We start from the raw sequence: 11,266 nt of genomic DNA, 5'->3' as shown, positions 1-11,266 counted from the left end.
TTTCATCCTAGATTTGGACGAAGTTCCCATCTTTCACCCTGAAACCTGGGCCCTCACCTTGTAATTGGGGCCTAAAGTTGAAGCACAAGTGCTGGGAGTAAGGGTGCCAAGGGAAGCCTCCTCTCTGATCAAGGCAGCGGCATGAGGACATCCTAAGTCTTTGGGGCCTACAGCCCTGGCCTGGCGTTTTATGCCCTGGCTAGGGGTCATGACACTTAGGGGTCACTGACAGCACTGACCCTCACCAGCCTCTCTGATCTGGAGCCGGCCAGAAGTATGTGTTTCCCCCCTCTGTGGGTCAGGCAGGAACCTTCCAGGCGCAGGCACGGTCTCAATGCCTGGGCCATGTTTTGTGCGGGGGAAGGGGAGGGGAAGGGGACGGGGGGGCGCGGGGGGATCCTTGCAGCTTCATTTCTGGCCTTTTCTGGCCTGGGTTGTCAGAGCCGAAGAGGAGGCCGTGGGGACCATCTCAGAAACAACATGCCTACCTTCAGAGGGAAAGCCTGAGGGTGGCGCCCTAAGCTGGAGGCATGAGAAGCCCCACAGACCTAGATCCCCCACCAAGAGTTAAGGCTGGGGTTACCGGACACACCCCAAGGCCTCCTGACCACTCAGTGGTTTCCCCTCCCCACTACGCGGGTACCCTGCGCAAAGCCAAGACCGACAAGCAGCTCCATCCCACACAGGGGCCTGGGGCCGTGGCTACAGCCAGCCCAGAGCTGGTCCCTAGTTCCAGTTCTGCAGTCCCACCGGCCTCGGGGCAGAGGGCCGCGATGGGGAGTGCGAGCCAGACCTCCGGGGAGGAAGGGGTTAAATCTTCACTCTCCGGGTTCTCGGGGCCTGGGGAGCTCCCCTTAGACCCCGCCCCCGCACGCTGATTGGCCCAAGCCTTCCCTGTGCTGCCCCGGGATTAGTCCCCGGGAGCGCGCCGCCGGCCTTGCAGCAGCCGCGGCGCCGCCTTCCGGCGCCTAGCGGCCCGTAGCTGGAGCTGTTAGGAGCAGCAGCCAGGCGCTTGCGAGCCATGGGGCTGTCGGAGGCGTCCGGGTGAGTGCAGGGCGCGGCCCGGGTTCTCCGTGTCCGCGAGGTGCGGGCCCGGCGTGAGCTCCAGACCTGGAGCAGGCATCTCCCGCCTGCGATCGCCTCTTTGTCGATTTTTTGCAGGCGGCTGACGGTCAGCAGCCAGGGATGGGGGTGGGAGCCGGCGCGACCCCAGCCCCTGCGGGCTGTGCGGGTAGCTGCTGGAGTGCTGCCCGAGGGCTAACTGGGGGCCGCAGGGAGGCAGCAGCGTGCAGAAGAGCCCTGGCTGGGGCGCTGCGTGGGGGCCTGGAGGTTGCTGCAAGAGAGTCCCTGGCCGGGGTCCGTGGGTTAACTGATTTCACCTGGGGCCCGGGTCAGCCCAGATCTACACCTGACCGGGGAGTGAGCTCTCCGGCCCTTCTGGCTGTGCCCTCCTAAAGGGAGGAGCCAACGATCTAGGCTTCGCCGTCTGGGCGCGGGTCCAGCGTTGTCGGGGAGGGAGTCCTTGAAAAAGACCTAAGCGACTCACTGAGGAGGGGAGTGAGAGGGGGCTCTAAGATTTGGAGACAGCGGTGCCAAGAATCTCTGAGGATCTTCCTCGCACCCACTCCACTCTCTCCTCCAACGGGGACATCCAGTTTAGAAGCCCTTCCCAGGTGAGTTCCTGTCCCTCAGGTGGGATTCTCTCCCCAGCTCAGAACTCCCAGATCTCAACTTTTCTGATAGGCGAAAGCTTCCCCAACAGGCTAGAGCTTTCCCCAGGTAACATCCCCGCTGTGAGATATATTCTCAGGTGAGTACTTTCTCCCAGTCCGTGTGGGAGCCTCCCCCCAGGTCAGAGCTTCCCTTAGATGAGAGTACCCCCCAGGTAAGAACCCTCTTCCCCTGGGTCTCCTGTTCCCAGGTGAGATCTTTCTCCCACTTAAAGTAAGAGCCTCTGGACAGATAAGAGATTTTGCCTGGGTAGTGAAAGTTTTCCTGGCAGGTCAGAGTTCCTTGTAGGTGAGATTTCCCTGAGAGCTCCTATTCTCAGGTGAAATCTTTCTGCTGCTTCAAGTGGGCACTTCCCTTTCTAGCTGGGAGCCTCTCCCTCTAGGTGAGAGCTTCCCGCTCCAGGAAAGACCCCCCTTTTCCTCAGGTGAGAGCCATCCCTTGGTTTTCCCAGACTAGGCCTGAGCTGTCTAAACCTGGACCCTGGGACTGGAGGCCCAGAGGCAACCTTGGCCCCAACACATTCCTTCTGTTAGAGGGGAGGGTCTCATCTGGAGGCCTGAGGCTTGGAGAGGGAGTTGCTTGAAGAGCTGGACCCCTGGTTTGCTGGATCTCTTCCCTGAGCGTGCTCTCAGCCAGCCAGCACTGGGCTCCTGGGGTAGCTGGATAAGGACTTGGGGACTGGACACGGACTAGCTGGGGGAAGACAAGGAGTTGGGAGAAAGGGGCTAGGAGGGGTGGCCAGCCCTGGACCCATAGCAGAATGCTCAGAGCTGGGCAGCCTGTGCTCATCCTACTGTCCCTTGTTGGGGGACTTTGGCCTAGAAAGAGGCTTCCATCAGCCAAAGTTCAGGTACTGCCCCTGCCTGGGTGTGGGCATGGGGCCCACAGGGGCAGGCTGGGACTGGACCTACTGTACCTTGATCTTGGGGCCTGGAAAAATCAGGTAGGTGACTCTCTGGTCCCAGGTGGAGGTGTGGGGGAGGTGGGATCAGGGGTGTGCTCACTGTATCTCTGTGGTTTCACCACCCCACTCCAAGGGATGTGCAGGTACAGCTGTCTGCAACCCAGGCAATGGAGCTGCACAGGCGAGACTACCACATGGAACGGCCATTGCTGAACCAGGAGCAGCTGGAGGAGCTGGGGCACTGGAGCTCAGCGCCTAGGACCCGTCAGTGGCGAATCTGGTTTCAGTAAGGCCAAGGGTGGAGTTCTGAGGGCTCTGGCAGGGCCTGGGTGGCCCCTGTCCCTGATACTTACCCCTCATGTTCTCAGGTGCTCCTATGCCCGAGCCCGTGCCCTTCTGCTCCAGCGCCTCCCAGTTTTGGTCTGGTTACCCCGGTATCCCGTGCGTGACTGGCTCCTGGGTGACTTGTTATCTGGCCTGAGTGTGGCAATCATGCAGCTTCCACAGGGTGAGCCCCTTCTAGGCCTTGGCCTGGAAGCCTTGTGGTCTGTGAACCCCCCCAAACCTGGAGCCATGACCTCTGACCCTGGAACTATGGCGCCTGACCCAGGGCTGGGATTCCCCTGCCCTTTTGAGACCCTGGCTTCTAAGCCTGCATTACTACCCTCCCACCCCCAGGCTTGGCCTATGCTCTCCTGGCTGGGTTGCCCCCTGTGTTTGGCCTCTACAGCTCCTTCTACCCAGTTTTCATCTACTTCCTGTTTGGTACTTCCCGGCACATCTCTGTGGGTAAGTGGAGTCAGGCCTATCCTTCAGGAGGGTGCCCACATCCACCATGGAGGACAGGGAGAGGGAGAGCTGGGAGGGCAGGAGAGCTTAGGGAAGAAGGCAATATTGGTGCTGGGTCACTGGGAGGCTAGCCCAAGAGTCATCCCCAGGCAGGACTAAGACCACAGATTCAGGGCACCTCAAAGCCCTGGCTCCGGGACAATGTAAGTAGGTGAGGCAGCTTGAGGGGCCTGGAGCTTGGCAGAGGCCTGACCAGTCTAAGGCAGGCCCTGACCCCTTCCCCACTCCATAGAGAGCCTCTGTGTCCCTGAGCCAAGAGACACAGGTGAGACAGGGTGGGTGATGCAGGGCCAGCATTTCTAGTCAACCTAAAGAGCCTGTGACCTCAAGGTTCACTACTGACCCTGGCCATACCTAACCACTGGCACTTGTACACCTCATTTGTACAGCCGTAGTCTGAGGATATTTGTCCAGAACTGGATGTCTCTTGGCCTCTCTCTTAAGACCAGAGCTCTAGGGTATGGCAGTGTCCTCTCCCCTTTAGACCTGCCCTGATTGTCCCTACAGGGACCTTTGCTATCATGTCTGTGATGGTGGGCAGTGTGACAGAATCCTTGGCCCCGGCCACGAACTCCACAGTCAACGAGACAGCCATAGATGCCGCCCGGGTACAGCTGGCCTCCACGCTCAGCGTCCTGGTCGGCCTCTTCCAGGTGTGGAACAGTCAGGAGTGTGTGCTCCCCCCACCCCCCTGCAGTTCCCCTGAGTGTCTGCCCAGCTCCACCCTCCTCCTCTTGCTGTCCACTCATCCCCCTCTGATCCCACATGCCCTGGGCTTCAGCCACCCCTGGGACCCCTACCTCCCTTGACTACCCCTGGCCACTTCACAGGTGGGGCTGGGCCTGGTCCACTTCGGCTTCGTGGTCACCTACCTGTCAGAGCCTCTGGTCCGTAGCTATACCACAGCTGCGTCTGTGCAGGTCTTCATCTCTCAGCTCAAGTATGTGTTCGGCCTCCGTCTGAACAGCTACTCTGGGCCACTGTCCCTCATCTATGTGAGTGAGGGAGGGAGGAGGGATGGGTAGGTGTGCCCCATGGCCTTGAGTGCTGGCTATGACCCGCCTCTCCACAGACAGTGCTGGAGGTCTGCTGGAAGCTGCCTCAGAGTGTGGTTGGCACCGTGGTCACTGCCGCTGTGGCAGGGGTGGTGCTCGTGATGGTGAAGCTGTTGAATGACAAGCTGCAGCGGCATCTGCCTGTGCCAATACCCGGGGAGCTGCTCACGGTTCGGGAGCCAGGAGCGGGGGTGCAGGGAAAAGGGCAGGGCAGGATGGGTCCCTGCCACATGGGCAGCCTCCAGGTGTTTGAGGGCCAGTTGGAGTGAGTGCTGGGGAGCATTCCGGGTATGAGGGGACCACAGAGGAAGCCCCTGTGGTGGTGTCTTCCTACCCCTGACAGCATCTCCCTCTGCCCAAAATGGCATTGTCTATGTCACCCTGTCAATGACTCCTCCCCGCCCCTCTGAAGAAGGTTTTGTCCCAGTGTCTCCCTCCTCACCTCAGAGTGGTTTATTCACCGTCCCCTCCAACCCGACTCTGAGGCCAGCACCTCCCTCCCCGACCCTGTTCTCCCAACAGCTCATCGGGGCCACAGGCATCTCCTATGGCGTGGACCTGAAGCACAGATTTGGGGTAGATGTAGTGGGCGACATCCCTCCAGGGTGAGCTCCCGTCAGGCCAGGGAGGGTTGGGCAGCGGGGCCAGGACCTTCCTTTGGCCTCACAGACACTTTCCACAGGCTGGTGCCCCCAGTGGCCCCCAACCCCCAGCTGTTCGCAAAGCTTGTGGGAAACGCCTTTGCCATCGCTGTGGTGGGGTTCGCCATTGCCATCTCGCTGGGGAAGATCTTCGCCCTGAGGCATGGCTACCGGGTGGACAGCAACCAGGTCTGGGTGACGTGGGGCTTGTAGGAGACATCCAGGTGTATGGGGGCCCCTGGGAGGGCGGGTAGGGAGGGCCATGTGGGACACAGGGAAATAGCAGATGTGCTGGGGCCATGGGGGGAACCGAGGGTGGGAGAACAGCATATGTGGGACAGCACCCAGTCTTTGGAGGCGATTGCGTGGGGATGGAGGTTGGGGATATATAGGCCTAGGCACAGTGGGACAGTGACCAGGCACTTCCAGGAAGTCTCCTCACATCCACATTCCCCTCCACCAGGAACTGGTGGCCCTCGGCCTCAGTAACCTCATCGGGGGAATCTTCCAGTGCTTCCCCGTGAGTTGCTCTATGTCTCGGAGCCTGGTGCAGGAGAGCACCGGGGGCAACACGCAGGTGGGCTTTGGGCACGGGTGCGGGTGTGCCTCTGTGCACATGCTGCTTTGCCAGTGTGTGCACCGCTTCCCCCACCCCTGCTCCCCCCAACTCCCTCACCCCTGCTGCCCCACCCAACAGGTTGCTGGAGCCATTTCTTCCCTTTTCATCCTCCTCGTCATTGTCAAACTTGGGGAACTCTTCAAAGACCTTCCCAAGGTGAGTTCCCACCCCACCCAGCCAGGCTTCAGGTCCTTGGCCAGGCCAGGGGCTCAGATAAGTCAGTCTAGTCCCAGGTGAGGGGTGAGGATACAAGGTTATGTCCTGTTTCTTACGGCTAAGATCTTTGGGGTGAGATTTGGAGTCAAGGGTCAGGGGTTAGAACCTTTCAGAGATCAAAGTTGTTAGGATGAGGGGGTGGGAGGTACTGTCAGTTGGGGTTCTGTCCAACTTGAGGTCAGTCTGGGTCATGCCTGGGTGGCCAGGTTGTCAGCATATGGGCACCTCTCAACGGCCCCTGGCAACACCCCCCCTCCCCCAGGCAGTGCTGGCAGCCACCATTATCGTGAACCTGAAGGGCATGCTGATGCAGTTCACTGACATATGCTCCCTCTGGAAGGCTAACCGAGCGGATCTGGTGAGAGGCCTAGGGAGACCGGGGCTGGGATTTGGGGCCTCAGCCTCAGGCTCCACTCAGTTTGACCACTGCCCTCTGTTCTCAGCTCATCTGGCTGGTGACCTTTGTGGCCACTATCCTGCTAAACCTGGACCTTGGCCTGGCAGTTGCAATAGTCTTTTCCCTGCTGCTCCTGGTGGTCCGGACACAGCTGTGAGTCAACCACGTCAGTCTCCCCATTCCAGCTAGTCAGGGGGCTCCACACCGCCTCCCCTCATCTGTCCCCATATCTCTGGGGACCTCGGGCTCCTTCATACCCCCTTGTTGCCCCCTCTTCTTGAACTCGCTCTCTCCCCACAGGCCCCACTACTCTGTCCTGGGGCAGTTGCCAGACACGGACGTTTACAGAGACGTGGCCGAGTACTCAGAGGTGAGCAGCAGGGGCTGTGCAGGAGGACAGCATGGGTGGGGTGGGATGGACAGAATGGGACTTTGTCAGTCCCTTCCACACCTGGCCAGGATGCTGGGGGCTGAGGCACTTTGGCTTTGGTCCTTGGAATTTCAAGGGACGAATTGGGGTCTGTGACCCCCACCAGAGATCTGAGGGGCTGCAAAGGGGCAGAGGAAGACTGGACAGAGCTGGGTCTGGGGGCCCAGGGAGGGGTCTGCCTTGGAGCCAACAGCACAGGCTCCATCCTGTGGAGCAGTCCTGGGTCAGGAGCCAGAGGGCCAGGGACCCAGGGCACCAGGATGTAGGGGGGCTGTTTCTCAATCTGATCAGCGGGGTTACTAAGTCCCTAGTCATTCATTTACCTCCTGAGAAATCTTGGACCAGGTGCTGGGAACATAGGTGGGGGACTCTAGAATAAAACAAGTCCATTCCCCCTAACATGGAGGAATGAAGGCTGAGCACAGTGGGACTAGGCAGCTTGAGGGGAAGAACCAAGGGACCAAGATGTGGGAAAGGACGTGAGGGGAGCAGCCCAGCTGGATGGAAAGGGGGTGCCACATCATGCAGGTCCTGATGCCAAGCAAAGACCTGGGCTGTGTGCCGAATGGGGTGGGAGCGGGGGAATGTCTGGTTGGGATGACAGGAGATGCGTGCAGGAAACAGACCACGGGGCAGGGGTTGGAGACCCAAGAGCCTCTGAAACCTGGCTTGGGTGGTGGCAGGAGAGGTGGGGAGGGAGAGGTGTGGGCTGTGCCCTGGGGGAAGCCCTGCCAGGCCTGCCGAGGGCCTGGGCAGGAGAGGGGTAGCAGGATGGGCAGGATGACACCACCACGCTCTCACACTTGTGGCCCAAGCCTCTGGGAGGGCGTGGGCTGCAGGCAGGGGCAGAACGTTGGATGGTGGTGTTGGGTGGTGGCGGCCCTCTGGCACTCCTGGGGAGGAAAGGTTGGAGAACAGATGCAGCAGAGGGAGAGGAGGGCTCAGCTACCCCAACCCCACTCGGTCCCCAGGCCAAGGAGGTCCCGGGCGTGAAGATCTTCCGCTCCTCAGCCACCTTGTACTTTGCCAATGCCGAGCTCTACAGTGACGCGCTGAAACAGAGGGTGAGGCATGGGGTCCCCAGGGTGGGTGTCAGGGCCCCGCCTCCCCAGAGCGCCCACCCCGCTTCCCTGACATTTGCCCCCAGTGTGGCGTGGATGTGGACCACCTCATCTCCCGGAAGAAGAAGCTGCTCAGGAAGCAGGAGAAGCTAAAGCTGAAGCAACTGCAGAAAGAGAAGCGGCTCCAGAAACAGGCAGGGTCCTGTTAGCTGGCAACTCCGACCCCTGCCTGCTCTCGGCCTCTGCCCTCTGCCCTGCAGTCAACCCCAGCCTTTCTCCCAGCCTCCTGACTCCTTGTCCCCATGCCTCACCCCTCCCCCTTTCTCCTTCTTGCCCCCAAGGACCCTGCCCTCAGACCCCTGGCAGGTCAGGGATCCGGGTGGTGGTTTGTTTTTTTCCCCATCTCCCGAACCAGGGACAGTGTGGACCATCACAGTCCTCTTCCATTTTATGGCTGTTCCTGGAACTGGTCAGAACCCTGCAGCCTTCAGCCTGGCTGCCCTGGGTCCCCCTGCTTTGGGTCCTGGGCCACCTACCTTCTGTCAAAGCCAGGGGGCGACACCAGCCCTGCCTGACATGGCTGTCAGGGCAGCTGGGATACCTCCTTCCATCCCCGCTCTTCCCTGGCCTAGGCTGCCTCCTCCAAGGGCGCCTCAGTTTCCGTTAATGTCAACACCAGCCTCGAAGACATCAAGAGCAATGATGTGGAAGACTCCAAGGCCAGGGTGAGGCTGGAGGTGGGAGAGGAGGGCCCAGACATGAGTATCCACAGATGTCCCAAGAGGAAAGGCGTGGACCCACTGCTGGGTTCCAGGGCATTGTGCTGGTGGCAGGAGGAATGGGGTGATGGATCAGATACACTGTGGGGACATTTCTAGTGATATGGCATAGAATTCTGCTTGTGGCCCTCTTGTCTAGAATCTCAGGCCTAGATGAAGACCTTGAATTTGTAGATGCCACAAGACCCCACAGTCTGTGCTCATGGGTAGAGGGAAGGAATTGGGTGTATGGGGAAAAAACCTAGGGGTCAAAGCCAGGTACAGTGGCACATGCCTGTAGTCCCAGCTACTCAGGAGACTGAGGTGGGAGGATGGCTTTAGGCGAGGAGTTTTTTTTTTTTCTTTGTCCCCACCCCTTCTCTCCCCCCCACCCCCCGCCCACCCGGTCAAAGCCAGGAGTTTGAATTCAGCCCAGGCAACATAGACCTTGCCTCAAAAAAAACCTTAGGGGTCAAAGGGGATGCTAAGCTCAATGAGAGACTTGGACAGGGCAGGGTGCCCAAGTGTCCATGTGTGAGTGTGTGCACTTGAACGCATGTGTCTATTCTGGTCTGCCCTGGGCCCCCTACCCACTCCACCCTGGCTGGCTGAGGATGTGACAGTCTCCTGGCACCCTCCCTTATTGTGTCCCTATTTAGCCTGGACCCAGGAGGTAACAGAACAGGGTGTGCATGTCTGGGTGTGCTCTCCTGCATGTCCCCATGTGTCCTTCCTGTCTTTGCTTACATACACGGCTCCCCATGTCTGTGCTCGTGTCCCATGTATGCCCCCATCTGTGTGTGTTTATATATAGGCCCCCACATCTGACCTGTGTGTCCTGCATGTCTGTGCACATTCCCTGCCCTCACCCTGTCTTGGTGGCCCTTGCAGCATGTGTGGTTTCCCAGCAGGTGAGCCCAGGGGATAAGCTGGAAGACACAGCAGCCAGTGGTCAAGAAGATGCCAAGGCCCCATACGTGTCCACGCTGAAGGCCCTGGGCCTGCCTCAGCCAGATTTCCATAGCCTCATCCTGGACTTGGGCACCCTCTCCTTCGTGGACACTGTGTGCCTCAAGAGCCTGAAGAACGTAAGGGGCTGGGCCAGACCGAGGCTCCTCAAGCCCCCATACTGACCCCATAACTTGCCCTGAGAGCCCTCTGAGCCTCTGATTCCCCAAACCCTCTCCCAAGCCTGCCCGAGTCACCCCTCTGAGTCTCCAACCCTCCCTCTGAGTCTGGCCCCCTTTTCTGTGGCAGATTTTCCGTGACTTCCGGGAGATCGAGGTGGAGGTGTACATGGCGGCCTGCCACAGTGCGTGCGGTGGGGACAGCAGGAGGGATCTGGGAAGGGGGTGGGACTCTTTTGGTCAAGGAAAAGGTCTCTGAAACTGTAGGTCAGAGGTGTCCTCGGAGGCAGGAGTGACTGGGGTTTAGCTGTAGCCTCTGAGGTGGTGGTCAGGGTGATGGGGTCAGGGCATTCAGCTGGTTCCTGGGGGCTAGGTTCCTGGTGGTTCTGAGAGTCAGGGGAGACCTACTCTTTGCCTATAGGCCCTGTGGTCACCCAGCTTGAGGCTGGACATTTCTTCGATGCATCCATCACTAAGAAGCATCTCTTTGCCTCTGTCCATGACGCTGTCACCTTTGCCCTCCAACATCCAAGGTCTGGCCCCGACAGCACTGTTTTGGTGAGCTGACCTCTGAGCCATTGAACTCATTTTTGTTAATCTGTTGCTTGTCCTCACCCTGGCCCCAACTCCAAGAAGTCTGTCCTGGTGACCATGGCTCTGCCCCCAGTGGACCCACTGCCTTCCCCTCCTGCCTTTGGGTACAGCTGCTCCTGGGGGCAGGGGTTGCTTTCCCAGGGCTGGGGGTTGGTATGTGCCCTTTGGAAACTGACTGGAGCCTCCCCTTCTCTGCCCATTCAGGCCACCAAACTCTGACCATGCTGCCATCCTGTCTGAGACTGCCTACCTCTGTAGGCTGTGACGAGGCACCCTTCAGAAGCCCACCACCCCTGGGCTGCCTACAGCTGCCACCCAGGAGTCCCCTCAGTGCAAACACATACATAACTCAGGGATGGAGATCCTGGGACTCCAAGTCAGTGCTCCAGGCCTGGGACAGGGTACTGCAGTGAGGCTGACACTGCCCAGATGCAGGGAGGGAGTTGGTGCATATTTTCAGCCTCTGGAATAAAGATTTTTCTGCCCCAGTGCAGGCTCTGCATGGCTTGGTGTGGGCTTGGTGGTGAGTGGTCCACAGCTCTGGCTCCTGGCCCTTCTTATGCCCCAGTGGGGTCAGAAGTTGGGGAGAAAATTCAAGGAGGTGACGGTCAGGCAGGGAGAGTACAGAGAAGAGCTGGGGACATCCCGGGTACAGGTTTCCCCCAGCCAAGCGTAGCACAGCCCCTGTGTCCTCAGCTGTGAACTAGCTGGAGTCAGAGCTGCTTCTCAGGAATGGTCCATTCTCAGGGATACCTGATGAGGTGCAGGGCAGGACAGGTGCCACTGGGCAGCCCCTGGAGGGTGCAGAGTGAACACCTGAGCAACCAGCTGAGGAAGAGCCAGCTGTTCACCATTTAAGAATAAGAAGCGTGATTGGTTTGCTG

General features: G+C 59.5%; 1 protein-coding gene across 4 annotated transcripts; it reads left to right on the top strand.

Annotated features, from left to right (window-relative positions):
• The first annotated feature begins 938 nt into the window (after positions 1 to 938).
• Positions 939 to 10,866, top strand: SLC26A6 (solute carrier family 26 (anion exchanger), member 6). 4 transcript variants are annotated; one of them, XM_012637860.1, is made up of 21 exons: positions 939 to 1,044; positions 2,769 to 2,921; positions 3,004 to 3,143; positions 3,314 to 3,424; positions 3,992 to 4,137; positions 4,315 to 4,479; positions 4,557 to 4,709; positions 5,062 to 5,144; positions 5,222 to 5,369; positions 5,644 to 5,757; positions 5,878 to 5,955; positions 6,278 to 6,373; positions 6,459 to 6,565; positions 6,713 to 6,782; positions 7,814 to 7,906; positions 7,990 to 8,097; positions 8,536 to 8,628; positions 9,573 to 9,749; positions 9,919 to 9,973; positions 10,210 to 10,346; positions 10,587 to 10,866. In XM_012637860.1, the coding sequence occupies exons 1-21, from the start codon at positions 1,022 to 1,024 to the stop codon at positions 10,599 to 10,601; spliced, it is 2,265 nt and encodes a 754-aa protein (XP_012493314.1). In that variant the 5' UTR covers positions 939 to 1,021; the 3' UTR covers positions 10,602 to 10,866. The 4 variants fall into 4 exon arrangements, with proteins under 4 accessions (XP_012493314.1, XP_012493323.1, XP_012493332.1 ...); XM_012637869.1 differs by lacking the exon at positions 939 to 1,044 and adding an exon at positions 1,052 to 1,673; XM_012637878.1 differs by lacking the exon at positions 939 to 1,044 and adding an exon at positions 2,671 to 2,674.
• The last annotated feature ends 400 nt before the right edge of the window (positions 10,867 to 11,266 follow it).

The sequence above is a fragment of the Propithecus coquereli genome, unplaced genomic scaffold, assembly GCF_000956105.1.
Source record: "Propithecus coquereli isolate 6110/MARCELLA unplaced genomic scaffold, Pcoq_1.0 Scaffold1, whole genome shotgun sequence".
NCBI lineage: Eukaryota > Metazoa > Chordata > Mammalia > Primates > Indriidae > Propithecus > Propithecus coquereli.
This window is presented reverse-complemented; position numbering and strand designations above follow the sequence as displayed.